This window comes from Gorilla gorilla, chromosome 1 (genome assembly GCF_029281585.2).
Source record: "Gorilla gorilla gorilla isolate KB3781 chromosome 1, NHGRI_mGorGor1-v2.1_pri, whole genome shotgun sequence".
Lineage (NCBI taxonomy): Eukaryota > Metazoa > Chordata > Mammalia > Primates > Hominidae > Gorilla > Gorilla gorilla.
In genome coordinates this window covers 89,749,852-89,762,115 of record NC_073224.2, presented here as the reverse complement: position 1 = coordinate 89,762,115, position 12,264 = coordinate 89,749,852, and the positions used below count along the sequence as shown (strand labels likewise).

General features: G+C 40.6%; 1 protein-coding gene across 5 annotated transcripts in view; it reads left to right on the top strand.

The window, feature by feature from the left end:
* MAEL (maelstrom spermatogenic transposon silencer) overlaps positions 1-3,527 on the top strand; it is a 46,905-nt gene extending 43,378 nt beyond the window's left edge. For all 5 annotated transcript variants that reach the window (XM_055365051.2, XM_055365059.2, XM_019026181.4 and 2 more), the window contains 2 exons: positions 2,497-2,572; positions 3,080-3,527. In XM_055365051.2, the coding sequence (XP_055221026.2) occupies positions 2,497-2,572; positions 3,080-3,267 (264 nt within the window). In that variant the 3' untranslated portion in view covers positions 3,268-3,527. The remainder of the gene's footprint in view (positions 1-2,496; positions 2,573-3,079) is intronic.
* Positions 3,528-12,264: the final 8,737 nt, after the last annotated feature.

Here is a 12,264-nt window from a genome sequence, read left to right as displayed (position 1 = left end):
CAAGGCCTCCCTGCCTTAGAGCTTAATAGATAATAAATATTGTTATTTTAAAATAAACACTTACTGAAAAGGAAACTCAAAAAATGGCATGAACTACTGATGAAAACAGCTAGATTCATCCTAGTTAATTATGCTGAACAAAAGAAGCAGTCTCCAAAATTACGTACTTTAGAATATACTGTATGATTCCGTTCATATGACATTTTTTTGAAGACTAAACTATAACAAGAACAAATTAGTGGTTCTCAGGAGTTAGGGGTGGGAACAGGGTGTCTGTAAAGGGATTGAGCATGAGAGAGGTTTTTGAGATGATAGAATGGCTCTGTATCCTGATTGTGGTGTTTACACAATTCTGTACATACGTTAAACTTCATAGATGTGTACACCAAAAAAAGTTTTACTGTATGATAATTTAAAAATAAAAACAGAAGGACTTCAGAGCTCTCCATATGTACTCTGGGCAAGACCCTTCTCTACCCTCCCTTTAAACCTTTTGCCCAGTGGTTCTCGACTCCATTTTGTGTCCTCCATGGGACATCTGACAATGCCTGGGGACATTTTTGGTTGTCACATCTGGGGAGGGGGTGCCCCTGGCATTTAGTGGATAAAGGCCAGGAATGCTGTTAAGCACTCTATCTATACAGGACAGCCTTCCACAACAAAGCATTTTCCAGCCTAAAATATCACTAGTGCCCAGGTTGAGAAACCCTACCTTAGCTTCATCACCACTATCTGTGTTCACATCATCAGAATTAATCTCAATAATGTGCCTTTTCATTGTTTATATCAGTTACTATAGGAAGCCTAGGACTCTTAGATTCTCTCTCATCTCCCAGACTCATCTTATTTGGCTGGTCCTATTTCCCAGCCCTTCCCAACTCCTGAGAAACCTTCCTGTGGGTTTTCTCAGCCTTAGTTATCAGCAAAATTTCAGGTATCTTCAGTTTCTTTGGGGCAAAGTCTATTTACCTTCTTGGTTCTAACTAAAACTTGACCCTCCTCTAAGGACACTGCTTCTCTATTAACCGTTTCAAATGGTGACATCTTTTGCTTCTTCATGTGTCATGGGCCTAGATTTGAGGTAGTTGTCCTTGATCGTGGCCTCCAGACTTCTTTATATAGTCTCCCCAAAATTCCTAGGCATTGAATTTCCTGTTATCCAGGATGTAGTACCTTTTTGGAGTCAGTAGACTCCAAATGGCCTCTTTTTGGAGTCAGTAGACTCCTGAGTTGGTTCCCCTCGTTCTTAGAGCAACGCCAATCCAGAAAACTGGTTTTTCCATCAGAATTATTTATTTCAATTTCCCTACACATAGTCCTTCCAGCTGCCTAACCTCTCAGTTCGATTTCCTCTCCTTCAATAATCCTGTCTTCTACCTAACAATCATATCCTGGACCCCATTGGTACCTGCTTCATAATCTCAATTTCAAACATCCCCCTCTCAGACTACCACCATCTTCTACTACCCCTCTGCCAACAATTATTTAGTCTCTACTGGGATATACAATTCATTTATGCCTCCACTGTTTTATACTCCCTTACAGGGCCACTTCATTGCACAACTCCAGGGCACCATTCACACTAGTAATGCTGTAGACTCATGTCTCCTCCTTTACCACCTTTGTCTCTACCCTTCACCTCCTTCCTTCCCAACTCAGATTCCTTGGCCTATCTTTTCCACTGCCTTGCATGCACTGTCAACTCCATTGGCCCTCTTTTTTTCCTCATACTTGACAGATACTAACCCTGATTACATGTAACTCTTCACCTACTCTCCTCCTATGCCTGTGACACTAAATGCGGCTAGAAAGGAACTACCACGCTGACCAATCTTACTGACTATTCATCACCACCAACTTCAAGGGGCCTTTATTGTTGCCTGACATACCCATTTCTCTAGTCTGATTAATTGCCTACTCTCTAGACAGTTATTTCTCACCACCTTTTTCCTTCAGATTTCATCATCTCTTCCCTCACCTTTGCTCTAGCTGATTCCTTTGCCTCCTACTTCTCTGAGAAAATAGAAACAGTTGGGAGAGATTTTCTACATATTCCTACCACTCATCTACGTGCATCTACCATATCCTCTGCTTTACTCCTATTTTAATGAATGAATTTTCTGTGTTCCTATCTAAAACCAATCTGTCTGCTTGTATATTAGATTTCCTTCCCTTACCACTCAAGGACATGGCTTCAGTAATTTTCCCCTCCTGTATCATCAGGGATTCCCTCTGTTCTAATTCATTATCAGCAAACGTGCTATAATCTCACTTTAAAAAAAAAAAGGCAAACCCTTTTTTGCCCTGTAATTCGTCATCTCCCTCCAAAGTCTATCCTATTCTCTCCCCCTTTGCAGCAAAAATTGATAAGACATTGGAAAAGTATTTGAGTGTTAGTTTGCATTTTTAAGGAGTAATATGAAATTGAAGACAGACCATCCAGTAATGGATAAGAAATAAACATTTTTCCCCCTGGTATTTTCCTGTTACTTACAGAAGCTAAGGGTCGGGAGTTCAGGATTCTCTCATTTCAACTCTTCTAATGAGGAACAAAGATCAAACACACCCATTGGTAAGCAACTTATATTTTACAAAAATGCACCTAAAGGATGTTAGAGCCTATTACTAAGATCCCAGGTGTGGTATTTAAACAGTGATATCTAAATTAGCTTTAGGATATAAGAAGCTTGTTGAATTGAGGGTTTTCTTTGGCATTAGCACCTTAAACAATTTAGATGTGTACATTTTTGGGTCACTTGGATACATTGTAACTTCTCAGAATTTGTTAGGGCATTTAAAAGAAAACCTGTTTTTCTTGTAGCAGCAATAGCTTTATAGTTTTGATTTTAATGGTATCTTTTGTGGGGTGAGAAACTTTAAAAGCTAGTGACATGAAATTTCAAGTGGTGCCTAAAGAACTTCAATTAAAAGTTTCCTGGGCTAAAAACAAAAACATTTTTCTATTGAATTATGGCTTAGTGAAAGGCCTACAGTAGGATGAGTCAGTTAATTGAGGCATCTCTTTGTAATAAAATTATAAAATTGCTATATCTCTTTTCTTGTATTTTCAATATCCTAGGTGACTACCCATCTGGGGCAAAAATTTCAGGCCAAAACAGCAGCGTTCGGGGAAGAGGAATTACCCGCTTACTAGAGAGCATCTCCAATTCTTCCAGCAATATCCACAAATTCTCCAACTGTGACACTTCACTCTCACCTTACATGTCCCAAAAAGATGGATACAAATCTTTCTCTTCCTTATCTTAATGATGGTACTCTTTTCAATTTCTGAAAACAATAACAGGCCCAACTTCCTTCTCATTACAGTCATATTAAACAGGTCACATCAATGACAAATGTCACTACTATAAAAACTACTTAATTTGTAAGGAAATTGTTTCATAGATTTAAAAAAATTGTGGTTGGAGAGCATCTTGGCATTTGTGCTTTTTTTCTTGAGGGATTGTTCTGCTTCCTGGCTGTATGATGGGTATATCATTAAAGTTTGGAGTCCTGTATGAACAAAACTGACATTTTTAGAGTTGTACTTTTGGGAATGTTATAGATTGATAATTCTTTCTCCTGATAATAAAGGTATTGAATATCTGTTATGAAAGGTTCTAAAATAGTGTTAATCTGTTTCTTCCTGTCATGAAATGGGAACCTTACACTGGAGACCTGCAGGCTGTCTTTATTGAAAATAACTAAGAAAATTAGCCTTTAACAAACACAGAATTTTGCTACCTTAAAAAGTTTTTGAAATATACTTACTTTGGCAAAAGAAGGCACTTGAAAGATGAGAAGGCAAAATTAGAAAGGTTAAGTGATTTACCCTAAATCACATCACATGGCTAGATATTGAATGAATTTCTCATCCATTGGACTGCAAAGCAAGCAGGTATTATATTGAGTCAGGTGTTCACTCTGTGACTGACTTAAACTGGCTTATGTTCTCAACCTGGGGTAATATATAACCTAGGATGAGTAAAACAGGTATGGTAACCCCTTTTACTTTAAACCACAAGCCAAGACCACACATGACATTGACAAAGGCAACAATTTGGTTTAAGTCTGTCTGACTCCAAACTCTGGTCCCTCTGATTACGGAGAATGACTGTCCTGGGCCTCTGGTTTTTATTAATACCCATATTTTCCTTTACTAACTGTTGAGTACCTACCTTGTGGACGTTTTATATGTGTCATCTTATTAAATCCTTATTACCACTCTGAAGGAGGCGATACATGTTAGAGACCAAAAAATGCTCAGGTCACATAGCTCCTAACTGAAGGAACTGTTGTTATTCCAAGTCAGTCTGACTCCAAAGACCATGTTCCTTTTTTTTTAATTGGCTGACCTTTTGTATAGATCATGTTCCTAATGCACTATACTGTCCTCCATCTCGCATTCATCTGTTTCTGATACCAGATCTTTGAATGAGAACAATTCATAGACTAAATTTATATGTTATATTTTCTAGTAGTATATTTTTCTTTAAAAACTTCATATCTGAGCTTTGAAACCATTGTGTCTTTCTTAAAAATCAACTTCTTCAGAGGGTGGTGGCTCACACCTCTAATCCCACCAGTTTGGGAAGCTGAGGCAGCAGGATCACTTGAGGACAGGAGTTTGAGACCAGCTGAGGCATAATAGCAAAACCCCAGCTCTACAACAAGTTAAAAAGTTAGCCAGGCATGTTGGTGCATGCCTGTAGTCCTAGCTGCTAGGGAGGCTGAGGTAGGAGGATCACTTTAGCCCAGGAGTTCAAGGCTGCATTGAGCTGTGATCATGCCATTGCACTCTAGCCTGGGTAACAGGGCAAGACCCTGCCTCTACAAAACTAATAATAACTTTGAAAAACTCAGCTTATTAATAATTGGATGGAGAAGATGAGGAAGGTCTAAAATATTCAGACTCATGACTTCAGATGCCTAAGTTTTGTTCTCTGTCACCTGAATTCAGTCCTCTGTGAATTGTTCAAGTTAATTTTTTAATTTAAATAATAGTATTGGTTGTACTTTTGAGGTATATGTCAAATAATGAAAACAATTCAATAGGCCCCAGGGATTTATTTTAAGAGAACAGCTGGTCTTTCCCTTCAAAGATAATCAAAATTCCCAAACCATATTATTAGTGAAATTCAAACCCTGTCTCCTCTTTAAAAAAAAAACCTTTTGGCATTGAATTTGAAGTATTAATTGCCCTTCAGGAAGACTAGGTGAGTGATTGGTATACTCATGGATATCCTGGTTGACTGATTTCTGCCCCCTCTAACTCCAGTAGTATTTCCTTTTTATTATAACATTGAACTGTTTTTAATTACAGCTATTTTGGTTCATGACATCTCTTTTTCTCAATTGCAAACTTTGTGGTGCCCATATTTCTATATGAGAAGGTGTTCACTACATGTTAGAATCAATAATTGCCAATTTGAGTAACGGAGAAGGGATGTCAGAATTTCAAAGCCACTTCATAAGGTAAAGTACTACATGGGAAAGGGAACCATCTTTATTGTAGACTCCATTCCCATTCTTTTCCTCAAAACTAAGTGGTTAGTTTGATTTGTTCAGTGAACATGTTTTGAGAGTCTGTTAAATGCTGAGTTAAAAATACTAAGATGAATAAAAATGTGGCTCCTGATCTCAAGGAACTCAGTTTAATGGGGGAAGTAAACAATTACAGTGCATTAATAAAAGTGGTCTTAAGTATGAGGAGAGATGTATGTAAATCATTGGAATAGAATTGAGAGTCTATTCCAGAAATAAACTCATGTATCTGTGCCAAGACCATTCAATGGAGGGAAGAATAGTCTTTAAAACAGATGGTTCTAGGGCAACTGGATATCCACATGCAAAATAATGAATTTAGATATGCTATGGTTTGAATGATGATGTCCCTTCAAAATTCATGTTGAAACTTAATCCCCAGTGCTACAGTATTAAGAGGTGTAGCCTTTTGGAGGCCTTCAAGCAGAGCCTTCATGAATGGATCAGCACCCTTGTAAAAAGGCTCAAGGTTGAAGGAAGCACACTCTTGTTCTTCTGTCCCTTCCACCATGTGGGGACACAGTGTTCCCTCCAAAGGATGCAGCAACAACGTGCCATCTTGGAAGCAGAGAGCAGCCCTCACCAGATACCAATTCTGCCACCACCTTCATCTTGAATTTCCCAATCTCTAGAACCATGGGAAATAAATTTCAGTTCTTTATAAATTATTCAGTCTCACGTATTTTGTTATAGCAGTACAAATGGACTAAGACAGGGACCCTACCTAACACAAAAATTAGTTCAAAATGGATTAAAGACCTAATGTAAGAGCTAAAATTATACAACTGTTAGAGGAAGAAAATACAAGTGTAAATCTTCATGACCTTAGATGAGGAAACAGTCTCTTAATAGGACACCAAAAGAACAAACAAGAAAAAATAATTTGGAATATATCAAAACTAAGTCCTAAAAAGCAGACTTGTGTGTTAAAAGACACTATCAAGAAAGTGAAAAAGACAACACACAGAATGGGAGAAAGTATTTACAAATCATTTATCTGATAAAGGTCTAGTATACAGAGTAATAAAGAACTCTTAACAATAAAAAAGACGACCCGGTTTCTAAATAGGCAAAAGATTTGAAAAGGTATTTCAAATATCTGTTCCAAAGAAGAAATACAAATGAAATGGCCAATAAGCATACAAAAAGATGTGCAACATCATTAATCATTAGCATATGCATATCAAAACAAAAAAGATACTACATACTAACTAGGATGACTATCATCAAAAAAAGGAAAATAAGTGTTGGTAAGGATGTAAAGAAACTGGAACCCTCATACATTGCTGGTGGGAATATAAATGGTACAGCTGCTATGGAAAACAATTTGGCAATTCCTAAAAAAATTCAATACAGAGTGACCATATGATCCAGCAACTCCATTTCTGTGCATGTTTCTACAGAAACTTGCACATGACTGTTCATAGCAGCATTACTTGTAATAGCCCCAAAATGGATACAACCCAAATAGCCATGAACTGATAAATGAGTAAACAAGAAGTGGTATATCTACACAATGGATATTATTCAGCCATAAAAGAGAATGAAATCATGTAATTTGCAGCAACATGAATGGAACTGGAGGCCATTAAGTGAAATAAGCCAAACACAGACAAATACTGCATGTTCCCACTCGTGGAAACTAAAAAAGCAGATCTGATGAAGATAGTAGATTTGTGGTTACCATAGGCCAGGAAGGGGAAGGGCATGGGGGACATGAAGGAGCAAAAGGAATATAAATGTATCTATTACCACTGAACTGTACACTTATGGTAAAGATGGTAAATTGCGTATGTCTATTTTACCTCAGTAAAAAATATAGACTGGGTAGGAAGATGAATAAATTATCAAGATGACTAGATCAATGAATTGGAGGTAAGATTGAAGGATAGATAGAGATTTTGTGGTACCAGGAGGAGTGAGCTAGAAAGACAGGAGGTTGGTGGTCAGAGAGTGCAATGCGTGAAATTAAGATTATAGAAGGTCACAGTTAATGACAGTGAGATAACCTGGGTATTGTTTTATGAATGAGTTCCTGAGGGAGGTAGAGAACAAGATGGTTGGAGGAGAGGCGTTTAAGGAACTGAGAAGTCAGCAGTGAAACAGAATAGAGAATCCAGAAATAAACCCAAATACTTACAGCCAACTGACCTTTGACAAAGCAAACAAAAACGTAAAGTGGGAAAAGGACACCCTATTCAACAAATGGTGCTGGGATAATTGGCAAGCCACATGTAGGGGAATTAAACTGGATCCTCATCTCTCACTTTTTACAAAAATCAACTCAAGATGGATCAAGGACTTAAATCTAAGACCTGAAACTATAAAAATTCTAGAAGAGAGCATTGGAAAAACCCTTCCAGATACTGGCTTAGGCAAGGATTTCATGACCAAGAACCCAAAAGCAAATGCAATAAAAACAAAGATAAATAGCTGGGAATTAAACTAAAGAGCTTTTGCATGGCAAAAGGAACAGTCAGCAGAGTAAACACAGAGTGGGAGAAAATCTTCACAATCTATACATCTGACAAAGGACTAATTTCCAGAATCTACAACAAACTCAAATAAGCAAGAAAAAAAATCCCATCAAAAAGTGGTCTAAGGACATGAATAGACAATTCTCAAAAGAAGATATACAAATGGCCAACAAATATATGAAAAAATGCTCAACATCACTAATGATCAGGGAAATACAAATCAAAACCATAATGTTATATACCACCTTACTCCTGCAAGAATGGCCATAATCAAAACACCAAAAAATAATAGATGTTGGCGTGGATGCAGTGAACAGGGAACACTTCTACACTGCTGGTGGGAATGTAAACTAGTACAACCACTATGGAAAACAGTGTGGAGATTCCTTAAAGAACTAAAAGTAGAACTACCACTTGATCCAGCAATCCCACTACTGGGTTTCTACTCAGAGGAAAAGAAGTCATTATACAAAAAAGATACTTGCACACTCATGTTTATAGCAGCATAATTCACAGTTGCAAAAATGTGGAACTAACCCAAATGCCCATAATCAACAAGTGGATAAAGAAACTGTGGTGTATATATATACAATGGAATACTCAGCCATAAAAAGGAATGAATTAATAATGGCATTTGCAGTGACTTGGATGAGATTGGAGACTACTGTTCTAAGTGAAGTAACTCAGGAATGGAAAACCAAACATCATATGTTCTCACTAATAAGTGGGAGCTAAGCTGTGAGGATGCAAAGGTGTAAGAATGACACAATGCACTTTGGGGAGTCAGGGGGAAAGGGTGGGAAGGGGGTGATAGATAAAAGACTACAAACTGTGTGCAGTATATTCTGCTCGGGTGATGGGTGCGCCAAAATCTCACAGATCACCACTAAAGAATTTACTCATGTAACCAAACACCACCTTCTCCCAATAACCTATGGAAATAAAAAAAAAATTTTTTTTCTAAAGAAATGAGAGGTCAGGATGTTGGAAGAATCATCTCCATGTACATTGAAATTACCAGTAATTAAGACTTGGAGAGAGTGGTAGTATCCCAGGAGCCAAAATTATTGAGAAAATGGAGGGTGGAGGTGGGGTTAACCCAGGGGTTGATAGGTGACATCAAAATGAGGGTGATAGGTGTTAAAATCTGATGACATGAAAATCAAAGCTGAGAGTTTTAGAGAGAAGGAAGATAGACAGTAACAGTGAGAAACAAGGAGGCACTATCTCACCTCCAGGCCCAGTGGTAACAGAGGTATGAGAAAGAAAAATAGCCAGTACTTGAGAAGGCTACAAGGGAATACTGCTCTCAGGAAAGAGCCAGATTTAAGTTTTAGCAAGGAAACGAAGGGAGAAATCAGAAGAATGCTTGAGGCTGGGCACGGCGGCTCACGCCAGGAATCCCAGCACTTTGGGAGTCTGAGGCAGGCGGATCACTTGAGCTCGGGAGTTCAAGACCAGCCTGGACAACATGGCAAAAAATACATAATTAGTCAGGCATGGTGGCATGTGCCTGTAGTCCCAGCTACTGGGGAGACTAAGGTAGGAGGATCACTTGAGCCTGGGAGGTTGAGGCTACAATGAGCTGAGATTGCACCACTGCACTCCAGCCTGGGCGATAAAGTGAGTCTGTGTTTCAACAACAACAAAAAAAAAAAAAAAAAAGAAAAGAAAAGAAAGAAAAATGGTTGAAATTAAAGCAGTTTTGCTGATAATGAACCATAAGTTGTAGGGGGTATGGTAGAAGGGTTCAGGAATTGGTGAGGAGAAGAGGCTGCAGTAGAGATGTACAGAACCTTAGGGAGATTTGGGTGTGGGAGATGAGCAGTGACTTAGGAGTCTGGTAGTTCTTGTAGTAACTGATATAAACAAGGATAAAGAACATAAGAAAGTTGGTCCTGGTGGAGTCAAAGCAGATAGGGATGGGAAGGTTACGATTGTTAGCAGACTAGGAGTTTCTGTGACTCTTCACTCATGACAATGAGATTAAAGAGGATATGGGAGTTGTGCTCCTAGAAGCAGTACACTAGTTCAAGTAGACCTCTTTTGAGTGAGTGGTCATCTCTCTAAGCATGTCTGCCTCATTTTGACCCCTGTAGATGGACTGAAGGAATTTTAAGGAAGCTTAGAAGTTGGGAAGGGATGGCCTGGGAGTTGGGGGTAGGTGCAAATAGCACTGCTATCATTAGTCTGAGCCTAGGGTCAGCAGCAAAGTAGAGAGCCTGAGCCTAAGACTTCTGCCTCTCAGGGAGGTGAAATTGTATCAGGTTGGTGGCAACCCTTGGACACTGTCAGAAACAGGTAACAATTCTCTCTTAAGAAATGTTTGTCCATTTTCGTTTCCCAGGATTCCTACAGATCAAAATCAAGCAGTAAGCTCATTAAACAAAGCCTTAAAAGAGGTGACACACTGTGAGAGTAGAATCAGCAAGTAACAGTTACCCACTGCAGATACTGAAATTGTCAGACGTAGAAAATAAAAGAGCTATGCATGAAATGTTTACATAAAAGACTCATTCACAAAGAAGAGCAAGCAGATGTATTTTTGAAGAACAAGAAACAAAAGGAACTTCCAGAAATAAAACAAATTACTCCCTCCCCCTCCCCCTTCCCCTCCCCCTCCCCCTCTCCCGTCTCCCCGGTCTCCCTCTGATGCCACCAAAGTTGTGAAAGCCGAGGCTGGACTGTACTGCCGCCATCTTGGCTCACTGCAACCTCCCTGCCTGATTCTCCTGCCTCAGCCTGCAGAGTGCCTGGGATTGCAGGCGCGCGCCGCCACACCTGACTGGTTTTTGCATTTTTTCGTGGAGACGGGGTTTTGCTGTGTTGGCCAGGCTGGTCTCCAACTCCTGACCGCGAGTGATCTGCGTGCCTCGGCCTCCCGAGGTGCCGGGATTGCAGACGGAGTCTCGCTCACTCAGTGCTCAATGTCGCCCAGGCTGGAGTGCAGTGGCGTGATCTCGGCTCGCTACAACCTCCACCTCCCAGCCGCCTGCCTTGGCCTCCCAAAGTGCCGAGATTACAGCCTCTGCCCCGCCGCCACCCCGTCTGAGAAGTGAGGAGCATCTCTGCCTGGCCGCCCATCGTCTGGGATGTGAGGACCCCTCTGCCCGGCAGCCCCGTCTGGGATGTGAGGAGCGCCTCTGCCCGGCCGCGACCCCGTCTGGGAACTGAGGAGTGTCTCTGCCCGACCGCCACCCCATCTGGGAGATGAGGAGCGTCTCTGCCCGGCCGCCCCGTCTGAGAAGTGAGGAGCCCCTCCACCCGGCAGCCGCCCCGTCCGGGAGGTGGGGGGCAGCCCCCGCCCTGCCAGCCACCCCATCCGGGAGGGAGGTGGGGGTCAGCCCCCACCCGGCCACTGCCCCGTCTGGGAGGTGGGGGGCGCCTCTGCCCGGCCGCCCCATCTGGGAAGTGAGGAGCCCCTCTGCCCGGCCGCCACCCCATCTAGGAGGTGTACCCAACAGCTCATTGAGAACGGGCCATGATGACCATGGCGGTTTTGTCGAATAGAAAAGGGGGAAATGTGGGGAAAAGAAAGAGAGATCAGATTGTTACTGTGTCTGTGTAGAAAGAAGTAGACATGGGAGACTCCATTTTGTTCTGTACTAAGAAAAATTCTGCCTTGGAATGCTGTTAATCTATAACCTTACCCCCAACCCCGTGCTCTCTGAAACATTGAAACATGTGCTGTGTCCACTCAGGGTTAAATGGATTAAGGGCGGTGCAAGATGTGCTTTGTTAAACAGATGCTTGAAGGCAGCATGCTCGTTAAGAGTCATCCCCACTGCCTAATCTCAAGTACCCAGGGACACAAACACTGCGGAAGGCGCCGGGTCCTCTGTCTAGGAAAACCAGAGACCCTTGTTCACATGTTTATCTGCTGACCTTCCCTCCGCTATTGTCCTATGACCCTGCCAAATCCCCCTCTCCGAGAAACACCCAAGAATGATCAATAAATACTAAAAAAATAAAAAAAAAAGAAAATCACACTGAAAAAACAAACAAACAAACAAAAAACAAATTAGAATTGTTGAAGTGAAAAAACCCACAATGGGAAGTTAATCACAACTGAAAAGAAAATTACTGCGTTGGAAAATAGTTCTGAAGAAACATAGAAAAAAGAGACTGGAATGGAACATAAGAAAGAGATGTTAAGAGATATGAAGGAAAAAGATGAGGTTTAAGAATAGAGAGATGGATGAGAGGCTATATTTAAAGAGATAATGGCTGAAAATTGTAAGAA